The sequence below is a fragment of the Anabrus simplex genome, chromosome 6, assembly GCF_040414725.1.
Source record: "Anabrus simplex isolate iqAnaSimp1 chromosome 6, ASM4041472v1, whole genome shotgun sequence".
In the NCBI taxonomy this organism is placed as follows: domain Eukaryota; kingdom Metazoa; phylum Arthropoda; class Insecta; order Orthoptera; family Tettigoniidae; genus Anabrus; species Anabrus simplex.
Window position 1 is genome coordinate 332,027,216 of NC_090270.1, and position 15,993 is coordinate 332,043,208.

Below are 15,993 nucleotides of genomic sequence, written 5' to 3' on the forward strand. Positions count from 1 at the left end.
CTAGGAAAACAACAGATAGGGAATCTGCCACCTGGTCGACTACCCTATACGCAGATTGGTAGTGATTGATTGATGAATATGAATGTGTGTACTTTGTCACAAACGAACAAACTACCAACCAACCAACCCAAACCAAAATTACCAGTACATCAACTGTTTAAAATACTGTTATGAAACTTAATAAAGTAAAGGCTGTGGAAGGTGAAATACATGAAAAGATAATTACCTGGAAGAGAAAGGCATTAGCTAATCTTTTAAAATTACATTTACCATTTGTTCACCTACAAAGATACCCGAGATGATAATCTTATGGGCTCAGCTACAGTGTGCAGACATTTCAATTTGATGCAATCTGGCTGTCTGCTTGTCAATTTTGACGTTCTGTTTTACTCTATATCTACTAGACGGCAGACCGAGGAAACCAAAACTCTTGGGCATCTGTGGCAGAGATTTAATGAATTTTGTTGGGTAAACACCAATGTGTTACCCGACATTTTACATGCCGACATTGTACGACATGGAGTGTCAAATGGACTTTTTCCCGCCCTTCAAAAATCCGACTACCTCTGCCGGGTTTGAATTTGCTATCTTGGGATCTGGAGGCAGATACCACCACCAATCCACAGAGGCAGCTTACCCAAGATTGCAACATTAGAAGATTCAACTATAACCCTTAGAAATCTTGTTATATCATAACTGACTTCGAATATCAAAAACACATTCCAATATAGATAAGATTTAATATAAGTTTAAAGTATAAAAGTTGTTTTTTAAAATAAAATATAAATACAGCACACTAAACAAACTGAAAGGAAATGTCGTATGGCTTTTAGCGCCGGGAGTGTCCGAAGACTTATTCAGTTCGCCAGGTGCAGGTCTTGATTTGACACCTGTAGGCGACCTGCACATCATGATGAGGATGAAATTATGATGAAGACGATCTATACACCCAGCCCCCGTGCCAGAGAAATTAACCAATGATGCTTAAAATTCCCGACCCTGCCAGCAATTGAACCCAGGACCCCTGTGACCAAAGGCCAGCACACTAAACATTTAGCCATGGAGCCAGACACTAAACAAATTTACGGTACATTAAAAAATGTCCAAGTGCTAACATCTAAAAGTTAAGCCAAAGCCTTTTACTTTTCTAGCCACCTCATTTTAATCATAGATTAGGGATACAAACCTGGCAACACATGGATGTCTTAGTGCCTGATCAGCAGTTGGACGCTCATTTGGATTGATATGTAACAGACGAATTACCAAATCTGCAGCTTCTTGAGGCTGCCTCTGCAAAATGCGTTTAAGTGGACGTAATTGCCCTGGTCGAAATGAATGTATCCACTGAGCATGCCGTGGGAACAATCGCACCAGATCTGGAAAGAACACAGCAGATACTGAATTATGTGCCAGTACATTTTGCTGTGGACAATGAGTGACACTTCAAAAAAACCTGTGCAACTTTCTTTATCTACTGGATTGTGCATTTCTTATCAGTAGACATCAGATTTATATGCAAATGCATATTTTGTTTGCTGATTTCCAAAACCAACAAGGAAGTGTGTTTAAGGGCAAAATAGGATGGATTATTAAGTTTAATAATGCATTTATATTTGAGATAACTCCATGCATTTCATATTTCAGATTTATTGCCCATGTTTTTGACTTTTATTTTGCATATTTTAACATGTTTTACAAGCAGTCTTCAATAAAATTTGAAGTAATTAATGCCGTGAACTCTCTTGGTAATGAAGCAATTCAAACAGAACTGGCACTAATCAAGACGCTTCAAAATCATACCAGAATCAATCAGGACTTGAGAAACACATGGGTTCACCTTTGTGATTCACTGGGCATTATGGAGAATGTGAAGCATGAACTGTAAGGTATCCTAGGACATGTCCTTAAATGAAATCTGCAGAAATCATAGTAACTATAACAATATTAAATATTTGGTTGGTATTGATAATGTGGATCTACCAGAATGCTTAACACCTACACTCTCACAAATTCAACTACTATCCTGTCACATCTGTAGATGTAGAGAGATTTTCCGCATTGAAACTATTTTCAAAAGACAAATGCCACAGATCTATACCAAAAAGAGAATACTGTTGTATACTGCAAAGCAAAGTACGGATGGGAAAATTAGGATGTGCAGTGCAAAATGAAAGAGAAATGCATATTTAAGTGTGTTTCCTTAAGTTTGTTTTTTAATTCACTGTTTTCTTAAAACCTTACTAATTGATTTATCATGTGTATTAAATATCACACTGCCTTATCTACGAGATGTGTGGATGTTTTAACAGTGAACACAGACTGATACGTCTCTCAAATTATGCACAGATTGTTTGTACTAGCAAAATAGCCACAGCTGTAAGTGGTGATTTTTTGTTATTCTTTCAGTTTTTTATAATGATTTTCTGTATTGATGTGGATGAATCACGCAAGTCAAAGGAATGTTTGTTTGCATTTCATACAATTGTTTAATAGCATGAAAATAAGTACATACTTAAGTGCATATTTCACCACTTTTTGCAGCATAGTTGCATGATTATATTGGTGATTTATACAGCATATAAACTGGTGTCTAGTTAGCAGTTAGGCCAAGGTCACTTGTCAGCATACTGATTGGAGGAATTTTTGTACTCATCACTTACACCTGGAATGAATAAAAAATTGGTTTATATTTGCTGTTGACAGTTTATGAGGAACTATTGCTATTTCTTGATGGATGCTGTATTTTTGCATCTGTCTCTTGACACAGGTCAGAGCTAAACTTAACTTACACTGAAGAGTCCTATTTACGGCTGTAACTGTGTGGAGGCTGTCGAGGTATGGGCAATGCCGAGTAACAACACGGAGCACGACCAGTGCATTTTCATCATTCTTCTCCTTATTCTTATCAAAATGTGCATAATGTGCAAAATACAAAAACTGAATGACATTACTCCAGTCCTAATTCTGTTATATATATTTGTCTTACTACAATATATCTTACACAATTCACACACACAGGATTTTCATTTGGGTGATGAAATCCCTTATTTTGGCAGAACTTATAATGAAAACCATGTGTTGCATTATCGCATTAAGTGTTGAAGCTGGTAATTTGCTCGTTTCCGATCATCGCTCATTTGGGCGTCTTGAATATAAGTCATTCCAGATATAGGTGCGTTTTTCTACGAGAATTTGGAAAGTGTTCTCATAGGTCTTAGTGTTTGGCAGGTGTATCTACATTCTGATGTCTTCTACGAAGAGAGTTTCTTTTAGTAAGACACCCAGAGTTTGTTTCATATGAGCTTTAATTTCTCTAGCGTTATCAGGTCATTAATCTTAAATTCATCCCAGATTATATGGGTCGTGTAAGTTGCTAATGGTGCTATAGGTGTTTTAAGTGGTATCATTGCTGTTTTTGTTGAGTTTTTGTGCTTGTTGAATGTTTTAAATTGCTTTCATTGCTGATGTTGCTCTTTCTTTGATACAATTGTTGAAAGATGCCAATGTTTGAACAGTAACTCAGATATTTGAATTTGGTACTACTTCTAGAGGTTTATTTTGAAGGGTCAATGTATCTTTTGGAGGGAGTTTACCACCTCGTCTGAAAGTCATTCGTTTATTTTTGTCATGATGAAATGGCTGTTGAAGCCTACAGCCTGGACCTTGCTCGAAGTGACTTTCACCTCTTTCCTCATGTGAAGGAGCACCTAGGAAACTGGGGAATCTTCAGATGAGGAGGTGAAACCGCAAAAATGTGGCTGAACACTCAAGGACAGGACTTTTACCAGGAGGAAATTTTCAAACTTATCCCACGAAACAACAAGTGCTTAAACCCATACGGAGACTATGTCAAAAAATAGCCTAATGTATGCACTATCAGTTAGCTGTGTTGGTTGTATGAAATAAAATGTACAAGTTTCACAGCATGATTTTTAACCTTACTTTTTGATCATCCTTTGTATCTAGTGATTAGGAATTTTATGCCATCTCCCTACCCTCTCACCTAACATCCTAATAATGAAATTTTTTACACTAACAGGACTCAAACTGGCTGACCTCTGTGTCAGAGCATATAGACTTCACTTATTAATGATCGTAGCCACCAGGCAGGCTGGATTAGAAGTTTACTAATTCCTAAGCATTATTTTCCATAACTTTTGGTGTAGTTACAAGTCTATAAATTAAACCAAAATCTTAATTTTAGAACTGAATTAGGGCCAATTTTTAATACATTCAATAAAGAGATTTGAAAGTTACTTTGATCCCTTGTTTCAGCATTATATTCACCAAGTGTAATCAGTAACTCACCAGATCCTAAGTACTGCCCAACATCATTTAAGGGTTCATGCATTTCATCATTAAGTTACTTTAACAAACTTTCTTGAACATGGAATTCTCTGTGTACTGCCCAAATTTCAATTGCATGCACATTTCATATATTGCAACAACTCCTGGAAGATGTAGACATAAGCTTTTGGGCTTTTACCATCAAGAAAACAAGGTAAAATTCTTCAATTTTTGCAGAAAACTTTGCTTTGCATCTTTAGAAGAAAATCTCTACTGTTCACAAGGAAAACAACCAGAACATTGAATCTAGTGTTTTCTAGATCACAAGGTTTCCAGATGGATCCAGTCCAGACTCCTCTAAACACTGGTCCCCTGATATAAAGGCAGGCGATCCAGCGTGAGTAGTTCAGTGGTGGACTCAGCCAGACGAAGAGTGCAATCAGCAAGACAGTGCTGCGAGGTCTGTACAGGGTGCTACAGTGTCAACGATTTGCTGCGAGTGGAGGAGGAATATCAGTGCGGAAGAGCGACAAGGAATAGCAAAAGAAGGCTGTCGTGTGTGCACGTGCAGCAACACAGTGTGCGGCCACTTCAGTAAACTGTCGGACTTATCTGAACTACCCTAGGGCTAGAGCGACAGCTTAGGAGTGTTACAAAACTTTTTTCGGTTTTGATTTGGAAATTCGATCTTTACAATACTAGTTAATTTATTCCTTTCAGAATAAAATCTATGAGTCAAGGTGTATGTTTCATTTTTGTCAAAAGAAATGAATTTAGAAACACAAAAAATGCATTCTTAGACTTTTACATTAACACGTTCAGTACCAGATTCTAAGCGGCACACTTGAATGCCTGGACCGGCCATTTTGATGCGAGGCCCACTTGACTTGCATGACTTAATACAATTTACAATTACTCCTAAATTATAAGTGTTAGAAAAATGATACTTTGTGCTTACCACTAGTAAATATTTAGGGTGTGATATCTGGTGTCACAGGTTTCAAATTACGTCTAATTTTATACAGCCTATCTTTATTTTCGGCATAATGATTACTGTCACCGAAGTGAAGAAATGAAAGAATGTGAAGGAAGTGTATTCGGAACATTGTATTAGAAAATATCGGAGTATGAAAAACAGGGTCTTCGGTCCAGAACATTTTTATATCAGGATTTTGGACTAATCGGTTTCCATGATTGCATGATCGAAATCTTTGTGAAAGGCCGCAGCGCTGCACTTATCACTTCATGAAAATACTCACGTAACTCAAAATATCCTGCTTATATTTTATTTGAACGTTTATACCTGAATTCTCTGTAAATGGTGGAACGGGTGGACAATAACTAGGATGATATGTATCAGGCACTTCACTATTCTCTATAGGCCTATCGGATTTGGGTATCGGAATTTTCTCGTCACTCTCACTTTCACTGTCTGAGTCTATTTCAGGAATAAGTTCAGCACCAGAATAATCATTGTGAACAATACTTAATACTTACTCTTCCATAAGAAACTTTGTTTTATAAGCCATTATACTACACTCGGTAGGAACGAAATGCACTGCATTGAAATCTCAAGTACCGTCTTGACGCGCGAGGAAGTGCTGAGATATTCCCACTAAAACAGCTAAGATAAACATAAGCCCACACAACGCGACGGTTATCTCAAAAAGGTCAACCAACGTCCTGCTACAACCAGTAACGCTGGCTAAGGTGTAAGAATGCATAGATGACGAATATAAACAGCATTGCTTCGCGAAGAACATTAAACATCTTACGCCGTCCACGGCCCGCAGCATAGGAGCAAGCTTAAACGTCTTACGCCGTCCACGGTCCGCAATGAGTTAATGGAAATGAATATGCTTTTTCATAATTGTGTTTTTGTAACTCCATACGCAAGTGTGTTGCTATGATCGTATTCAACAGTGAATTTCTAACTATAGAGTTCACAGACAGGATTAGAAACTAAGTAACTTTTTTTTAAAATTTAATACTTTTTCATTTTTAGTATTTTGATTGTCTTTCTAGAAAGACTAAACATGTACTATAATTCATTGATATTCTGAAAGGAATACATGAACTGGTATTGTAAATGCTCGTTAAAGTTCACAATACAGGCTAAATGAATTTCCTTTCTTGTAAGCTTAGACGTGTGTGTGGTGTAGTAGTTTAGATTGTAAGTGTCCGTGTGAATTACTGTGACAGCATTGAGAATAAAGCGCTAATAAGGGTAATTGTGTGCTGTGTGTATAAGTAGCTTTTAGTAGTAAAGTAATAAATCTTAGAGCAGAAACTAACAATCTAGTATTTATTTATCCATTACCCCACCATGTTTCAGTACACTTGACTTTCTGAATCTAAAATATCTGCTGTATCTTGCTGGAATCCTACAAGTTGAGCCTCACTGGAGTGACCTTTCCTAAATCTGAACTGCCTTCTATAAAACCAGTCAGTAAATTTGCAGATGTATCTAATACAAACAGAAATAATAATTGTACCAGAAGTACACCTTCTCCGGCTATTTGAACTGCGCGTCTTCTCTACGGCCATCTATGCCAACAGATATGAACTTTTCAACTCCCAAAAACTTTCAACAGATGGATTAAATTGAACTATATGCTAATAGGCTGAAGTGCTATACATACACCTGTGTTTTATTGGCTAGAACATATTTACAAGCATGATGGGTAGATTACAATAGAGGAACCAGTTCGGAAGTGTTGGCAATTTCAGTATATTTAAAAAATCCTCAAATAGTGTACCAGCTCCCAAAATTAACAGCCAATAAAACACAGGTGTATGTATAGCACTTCAGCCTATTAGCATATAGTTCAATTTAATCCAGAACTTTCTCCTATGGAATTATATAAGCAGGGCACTTTAGGGATGTCTTGTCTGAATTGCTCCAGTGGAATCTGTCAATCACTACTGATCTGCATTTAGGGCAGTCCCCTGGTGGCAGATTCCCTATCTGTTTTCCTAGTCTTTTCTTAAATGGTTGCAAAGAAATTTCAAATATATTGAACATCTCTCTTCGTGAGTTATTCCAATCCTTAACTCCCCTTCCTATAAAAAAAAAATTGTCCTAATCTGTCCTCTTGAATTCCAACTTTATCTTCATATTGTGATCTTTCCTACTTTCAAAGACACCACTCAAACTTATTCGTCTACTGAGGTCATTCCACGCCATCTCTCCACTAACAGCTCGGAACATACCAGTTATAATACCAATATAAATGGTGCGTTATTGGACATTATCACATACCAATTAGTCTAGCAGCTTGTCTTTCTCCTAAGTCTTCCCAGCCCAAACTTTGCAACATTTTTGTAACACTACTCTTGTCGGAAATCACCCAGAACAAATCGAGCTGCTTTTCTTTAGATTTTTTTCCAGTTCTTGAATCAAGTAATCCTGGCGAGAGTTCCATACACTAGAACCATACTGTAGTTGGCGTCTTACCAGAGACTTGCATGCTGTCTCCTTTACATCCTTACTACAACCCCTAAATACCCTCATAACCATGTGCACAGATCTGTACCCTTTACTTACAATCATATTTATGTGATTACCCTAATGAAGATCTTTCCTGATATTGAAACCTAGGTACTTACAATGATCTGCAAAAGTAACTTTCACCCCATCAATGCAGTTATTAAAACTGAGGACTTTTCCTATTTGTGAAACTCACAACCTGACTTAATCTCGTTTATCATCATGAGATTGCCTAATGTCCATCTCAACATTATCAAGGTCATTTTGCAGTTGCTCACAATCTTTTAACTTATTTGTTACTCTGTACAGAATAACATCTGAAAAAAGCCTAATCTCTGATTCCCCTTTACACATTGATATATATATTTTTTTTTAAAGGTCCAATAATACTGCCTTGAGGAATTTCCCTCTTAATTATTACAGAGACAGAAAGCTTCGCCTACTCTAATTTTCTGAATTCTATTTTCTAGTAACATAGCCACCCATTCAGTCATTCTTTTGTCTAATCCAATTGCACTCATTTTTGCCAGTATCTCCCATGATCCACACTATCAAATGCTTTAGACAGATCAATCGCGATACAGTCCATTTGACCTCCTGAATCTAAGATATCTGCTATATCTTGCTGGAATCCTACAAGTTGAGCATCAGTGGAATAACCTTTCCTAAAACCGGAATGCCTTCTATCGAACCAGTTATTAATTTCGCAAACATGTCTAATATAATCAGAAAGAATGCTTTCCCAAAGCTTACATGCAATGCATGTCAAACTGACTGGCCTGTAATTTTCAGCTTTCTGTCTATCACCCTTTCCTTTATATACAGGGGTTATTGTAGCAACTCTCCATTCACTTGGTACAGCTCCTTCAACCAAACAATAAATAAGTACTTCAGATATGGTACTATATCCCAACCCATTGTCTTTAGTATATCCCCCAAAATCTTATAAATTCCAGCTGCTTTTCTAGTTTTCAACTTTTGTATCTTACTGTAAATATTGTCATAGGTAAATTTTAATACTTTATTATTAGTCACCTCCTCTATCTGGACATTATCCTTGTAACTAAATCTTTGCATACTGCAGACTGAATACTTCTGCCTTTTGAAGATCCTTACATACACACTCCCCTTGTTCATTAATGATTCTTGGAATATCCTTCTTGGAACCTGTTTCTGCCTTAAAGTACCTAAACATACCCTTCCATTTTTCACTAAAATTTGTATGATTGCCACTTATGCTTGCCAATCATGTTATATTTAACTGACTTCATTGCTAGATTCAATATCCTAGTAAGTTCCTTCAATTTATCTTTACTTCCACTGCCATTTCTAACTATTTCTTTCCAACCTGCACCTCCTCCTTAGTCTCTTTACTTCTGTTATAATATAGTAGATCTTTACCATTCCTTTACCAGTGTTTGAGAGTGTGACTTGCTGAGGCCATAGAGGGCTAGGGAGGCAGGGGCATGGCCCGCTGTAAGAAGATCCAGCTATACAAAGTAATGGCAGAAGTTACCTGAACATGTGATCGTGCCTGCAGGTAGCTTGAGGGGAAGGTTTCAGCCATTTCTTAATGTAATTTTGTACTTTGGTGGTTTAAATTTAGGACCTTCTGCGAAGTCTTCAGGCTAATTCTATTCCCTACTAGGAAATCTGTAATAGAAGGCGAGTGGTGACCCTCAGTCGTCTCCCCTTCAAATTTACATTGGGTGACTAAAGTTTTCAACCTCTAAATTTTGAAAATCTTGTCTTGGCTTTAGATGTTCCTCCTTCAGTCACCTTTTTGAGTATGGGATTAGCCTCTTTCATTAGGTCTTAAGCCCACATAGGTGGTTGTTCTTCCAGAAATTTCTGTAAGGAGTGCTGGTGTTTTGCTTCCTTGCCTCTGGTTAATGGCCTATGTCTAACCTTTTCTTTTTATCCTTAAGGCCTTGTAGTATGGGTAATTTTGCCCCCATTTATTCTGTATTATTCATAAGTTAACTGTCTTAATTTTGGTTCCCTTTGGGAACAGCAATTGAACTTATTGTGGAGCATTGGAATTGATAAGCCCACCCTGGAGCAACCGTGTATGAACACTGAAGTGGGGTCTCCATATGGGTTGTCTATTGTAATTTAGTGTGTCAAATGCAACTGATTGCCTGTTTGAGGCCAGACTCTTGATTTTGGAGACGAGACTCCTATGAAGTGTACTTGTCAGGAGCAATTATGCTCTTTCATATGTAGTTTAACGACTTGAAGTTTATCTCAAGTTATCTTGTACCTGATGTAAGACTTAAAAGTCCAAGGCATTGTTGGAGCTGAGAATGCTCATTAACTGTTTAAATTGTTCTGTGTCATTCAAGTAAAGTTTCTATCTCTCAATTTTAAGAAAGGAAAGAAATTAAAATGTCCAAATTGGTTATACTAAAGTTCCTCTAAGTAATCCCATGTCAAGCCATTCAACCCAGTTGCTTCGTATTTCCCTGTGAGCCATGAAAACCCCAGAACAGTATGATCATCATTAACAACAACAACAACAACAACAACAACAACAAAAATAATAATAAAAATCCTGAGAAAGATTCTTGGACCAATCAAAGAAAATGGTGAGTACAGGAGATGACAACAGTGATCTGTACCAGCATATGGAGAGGATAACGGACACGATTCGGAAAAGGAGGATTAATTTTTATGGCCATATAGCACGCATGAGCACACAGAGACAGACCAATAGGATCTTTTCCTACTTTCTTAACAAGAAAATCAAGGGACCCTGGTTTATCAAAGTTGAAAAAGACCTTCAAGAAATAGGAATCACACTCTAAGACATCCAGAAATGTGCTCCTCTCCACAAAAAGCTCCAGGGATACAAGAGGTTCCAAGAAAGGCCAAAGTTGAAAACAGGCAAGAAGTGGACTGATGAAAGAAAGGAGGCTCACAGAATGAGAATGCGTGAGTACTGGGGAAATAATGTGGTCCACAGCAGGCCGAAACGAAGAAATAATAATAATAATAATAATAATAATAATAATAATAATAATAATTAACTACTTTTATGGTTTTCAGAGGTGCTGAAGTGCTGCAATTTAGTCCCACAGGAGTTCTGTTACATGCCAGTAAATCTACCGACACGAGACTGACTTATTTGAGCACCTTCAAATACCACCGGACTGAGCCAGGATCGAACCTGCCAAGTTGGGGTCAGAAGGCCAGCGTCTCAACAGCCTGAGCCACTCAACCCACCAAAAAGAACGCTTTCCCAGAGCTTCCAAACATTGTCATGCTGGCTAGCCTGTAATCATCTGCTTTACGTTTATCACTCTTTTCATTGTAACCTGGAGCTACAACTGAAACTCTACATTCATTTGGTATAGATAATATTTTTATAAACCCTTCCTCCACGCAGAGAAAGCCTGAAGACAAAAAAACACACAATACAGTGAATATTGACAGAAATCAAGTAAATATTTCTGATATGGCATTGTATCCCAAGAAATCTTTATCAATCCTAACTGCTTTTCTAGCTTTCAATCTTTATCTTTTTGTAAATATCTTTATCATCATAGGTAAATTTCAGTACTGTCACTATTACTCTCCTCCTCAAACTGGACATTATCCTTATAACCAACTATCTTAACGGACGGCTGACTGAATACTTCTGCCTTCCATGAATCATCATGTACAGTCTCCTTGTCCATTAATGATCCCTGGAATATCCTTACTGGAACCTTTTTCTGCCTTGGTACCTATATATATCCTTCAATTTTCCCCTAAAATTCATCTTACTGCCAATTATGGTTGCCATGTTATTCTTAGCTAACTTTTTCTTTTGCTAAAAATTCAACTTCCTATGAAGTCTCATTACTTCCAAAGTCACTCTTAATTCTCTTTCTTCCTAGCATGCATCTCCTCGATCTATTTCTGATAAAATATAGCAGGTCTTTACCATTCCTTACCACTTTCAATGGTACATACCTCGCTTGTTTTAAACTCATCCCATAGGCCAGGGATGGCAAACTTTTCCAGCTAGTGTGCCAATTTAAGTCGGATTTATTATTCTCAACTGTTTACTGTGCCACTTGTTATTTTCTCTTAAGGAATGGCTACAACCCATCCCCCCCCCCCCCCCCGGACTTCCCTTCTTAATTCCCAATTATGTTTCATATGTCATTCATCCATTCATTTATTTAATATATATCTTGTAAATACATTTGATTGCATGGTTCATGGTTGTATTTTGCAAATACATCAAAAATACATTTTTAAGTATGTAAGTTTGGAGAATACGTAGCATTACTTGTAAAAATACATATAATAAGCTCCCATTGTAACATACTTAGTCTTCAAATGTTATTAAATATGACAGTTAAAAATACTAATATTGCTCATGGACTTTATAAGTGAAATATTGTTCTCACATTTAGTACCCATGTCATTTATATCAGGTTCATAACATCTTGTCTTCAGTAACACACAAGTAGCACTTAGGTCTGGACCGAGACAGCTTTTAACTGTTGACCTCACAACGTTCATTGTAGAAAATAGATGTTCTTAGATACAGTATATGATGACCCAAACAAAGTAAGTAATGCTGTAGCAGGTTTCTTTATCACCAGAAATTTTATGGGATTCTGTCCCATTGTTCATGTATTAAGTTGTCTGGCTTCTGGACACAGTATTCACCATCAACAGCACAGTCTATTTTCACCCATGATTCACCAAGTTGTACGAATTTGTTTACCCATGTAGTCCTTTCTTCACATTCAATCAACTTGATTTCTAAATGGTCAGTAAAAATGACCTTAATGTGCAATATTATGATTTGTAATAAAGTGCAAAAAGTGCAATGTTTTCTCCAAATCTCGAAATTGGGAAAATCTCTTTGAAATTATTTGCTTTGAATTTTGTGAGATGCCCACTTACTTCTTACATATACTTTTTGCTCCATCAAAAGTGAATTGATTTGGAAAATTTGACATCAGTTCAAGTTTTACTTTACTGTAAGTGAAGGAAAGTACTTAAAATTCCCTGTTTCAACATCCCTGACGAATACAAGTTTTCTCTGGAATGATTTTATGACCTCGAACAATCTATCTGCAGTATGTCACTTTCCTTGCAGTTCCTTATTCATATCATTGTATACTGCTGTAAAATCATGAAGAAATATCCATTTGCACACCCAAATAGGGTCTGCGAGTTCTGGAAATTCTTCGTACTTTTCTATCATGAAAGAGCGAATTTCGTCCAATAGTTCAACAAGCCTCTGGAGTACTTGCCCACGACTCAGCCAGCGATCATTATTGTACATTACAAGTACGTAACAATGAGATTCCACTTTGTGTAACATTTTTAAGAACTGGCGATTATGTGGAGCACATGCAGGTATGAAGTTCACAATTTTAGTTACCACCAAGAGTACTCTTTCAAATGACTGCACATCTTTTGCACATAGGGCTTCCTGGTGTAACATATGATGGAACTGTAAAATAGGGTGTTTAACTTTTTCTTTAAGAAATTTCACAAACCCTTATGAATTTCCACCATACTTACGGCAATATTCTGTAAGTCAAACCCTATTTTTAATACAAGTTCTTGCTTCACATCCTTTATTGTATTTTTACTTATTGTCATATTTCATAAACTCATCAATTTAACTAATTCCTTCCTCCTCACATTTCCACAAGGAGATCAGAAAAAAACAGCAATCCTTTCTTGTAAGATCACATCCATGCTTTCATCGAGACATACTGAATACATCTGAGAGTTATCCGAATCAGCTTTCAGTTGTTCCGAAACACCTTCAGTCATTATTATTCTACCCTTGACAGTATTTTGGCTGGCTGGCATTTCTTTAATTCTGTTAATTATTCGTTGTTTGTTAGATAAGTCTTCATCAAGGACATCAAGAAAGTCTCTCTCAAGAACACACCATCAGAAATCTGTTTCCCATGCTCTAATATGCAGTGAGACAGATGGAAACAACCGCACTGATATTCCTTGGCCTGAAAGATAATTTGTGTGCTAGTATACATTTTGTTTCACACCCTTTTATTCTTGCAGTATGTTAGCGTTATGGGATTGAAACGAATATTTGTTAACCTAATCTGAACAAAGTTACTGCCCAAAACAAATAGTTTTATTTTGTGTATTGTCATCTTTCTTCATTTGGCATAGAACAAATATTTAAATGGTTCATCTTGAAATGGCACTTCACATTAAATGTGCGGAACACGACGGTTTTCAAGCACAGGCAACACAAAGCTTTATTGCTTCGTTCTACCATTCTGAATTCCCCTGTCCACAGTTCTTCAAGAATCCAGTCACTACCTTTGTTAAGTTTGTTTTTTCCGGCACCGAAAACATGTTTGTGAGGTCCGTATACAAACAACATTCAATAAACAGTAACGCACAACGAATAATTACTCACTACTGGCTACCGTACACAAGTGAAACTTCACTCACTGACTGACGGCCAGGTTTTCGATATTTATTTCCGACATGTGAAGCACTACGACTATACGATCCACAGGGTATGTATAGTCTATAGTACAAGACGTAAAAACTTCAATACGTTCATGTGGTGTGCCACCGGTGATGCGTGGCATAGGTTCGCCATCCCTGCCATAGACTGTTTAAATATTTATTATTTTCCACTGATCGTAACAGTTTCTTTTAATATTCATATTGCGTAACAGTTCTTTTACAGCCTTTCTTTTTATCAGATGTATTTTTGAATACAACACAGCTTAATAATCATACCTTCTATCACTTGAGTGAATCTATAGAGCTCATCTGGTTTTATCAGCACCATGTCTACAATATTTCAATCAATCAAGATCTGCATTTAAGGCAGGTGGCAGATTCCCTATCTGTTTTTCTAACCCTTTCTTAAATGCTTGCAAAGAAATTGGAAATTTATTGAACATCTCCCTTGGTAAGTTATTCCAATTCCTAAGTCCCCTTCCTGTAACCTAGTATTTGCCATAATTTGTTCCCTTTAATTCCAGCTTTATCTTCATAATGTGATCTTTACTACTTTTAAAGACACCACTCAAACTTATTCATCTACTGATGTCATTTCACGCCATCTCTCTGCCGACAGCTTGGAACGTACCACTTAGTCGAGCAGCTCGTCTCCTTTCTCCCAAGTATTCCAAGCCCAAACTTGGGAACATTTCTGTAACTCTTGTCGGAAGTCATCCAGAACAAATCGAGCTGCTTTTCTTTGGTTTTTTTTGCAGTTCTTGAATCAAGTAATCCTGGTGAGGGTTCCATACACTAGAACCAAACTCTAGTTGGGGGTCTTACCAGAGACTTATATGCCCTCTCTTTTATGTCGTTACTACAACCCTAAATACATTCAACCATGTGCAGAGATCTGTACCCTTTATTTACAATCATATTTATGTGATTACCCCAATGAAGATCTTTCCTGACATTGAGACCTAGGTACTTACAATGATTCCCAAAAGGAACTTTCACCATAACAAAGCAGTAAATAAAGAGGACTTTTCCTATTTGTGAAAATCGGAACCTGACTTCACCCCTTTTATCCTCATACCATTGCCTACTGTCCCTCTCAACCTTATCGAGGTCATTTTGCAGTTGCTCACAATCTTAACTTATTTGTTACTCTGTACAGAATAACATCTGCAAAAAAAGCCTTATCTCTGAATCCACTTATTTACTCATACCATTGATATAGTATATAAGAAAACAAAGGTCCAATAATACGGCCTTTACAAATTCCCCTCTTAATTATTACAGGGTCACATAAAGCTCCACTATAATTCTCTTTCTATTTTCTAGAAACATAGCCACCCATTCAGTCACTTGTCTAGTCCAATTGCACTCATTTTTGCCAGTAGTCTCCCTTGATCCAACCTATCAAATGCCTTAGATATGTCAACCATGATACAGTCCATTTGACCTCCTGAATCCATGATATCTGTTATGTCTTGCTGGAATCCTACAAAGTGAGCTTCAGTGGAATAACCTTCCCTAAAACTGAACTGCCTTCTAAATTATTACTTTCAGAAACATGTCTAATATAATCAGAAAGAATACTTTCCCAAAGTTTGACATTCATTGCATGTCAAACTGACTGACCTGTAATTTTCAGCTTTATGACTATCACCCTTTGCTTTATACATAGGGGCAACTGCAACAACTCTCCAATAGCTCCTTCATGCAAACAATCAAATAAGTACTTCAGATATGGTACTATATCCTAA

General features: G+C 37.0%; 1 protein-coding gene across 2 annotated transcripts in view; it reads right to left on the reverse strand.

Annotated features, from left to right (window-relative positions):
- LOC136876543 (mitogen-activated protein kinase 15) overlaps window positions 1-15,993 on the reverse strand; it is a 105,321-nt gene that overhangs the window by 27,332 nt on the left and 61,996 nt on the right. For both annotated transcript variants that reach the window (XR_010860605.2, XM_067150583.2), the window contains exon 6: window positions 1,187-1,376. Coding sequence is in view for 1 of the 2 variants with exons in the window: in XM_067150583.2 (XP_067006684.2) it covers window positions 1,187-1,376 (190 nt within the window). In the remaining variant the exon portion in view is untranslated. The remainder of the gene's footprint in view (window positions 1-1,186; window positions 1,377-15,993) is intronic.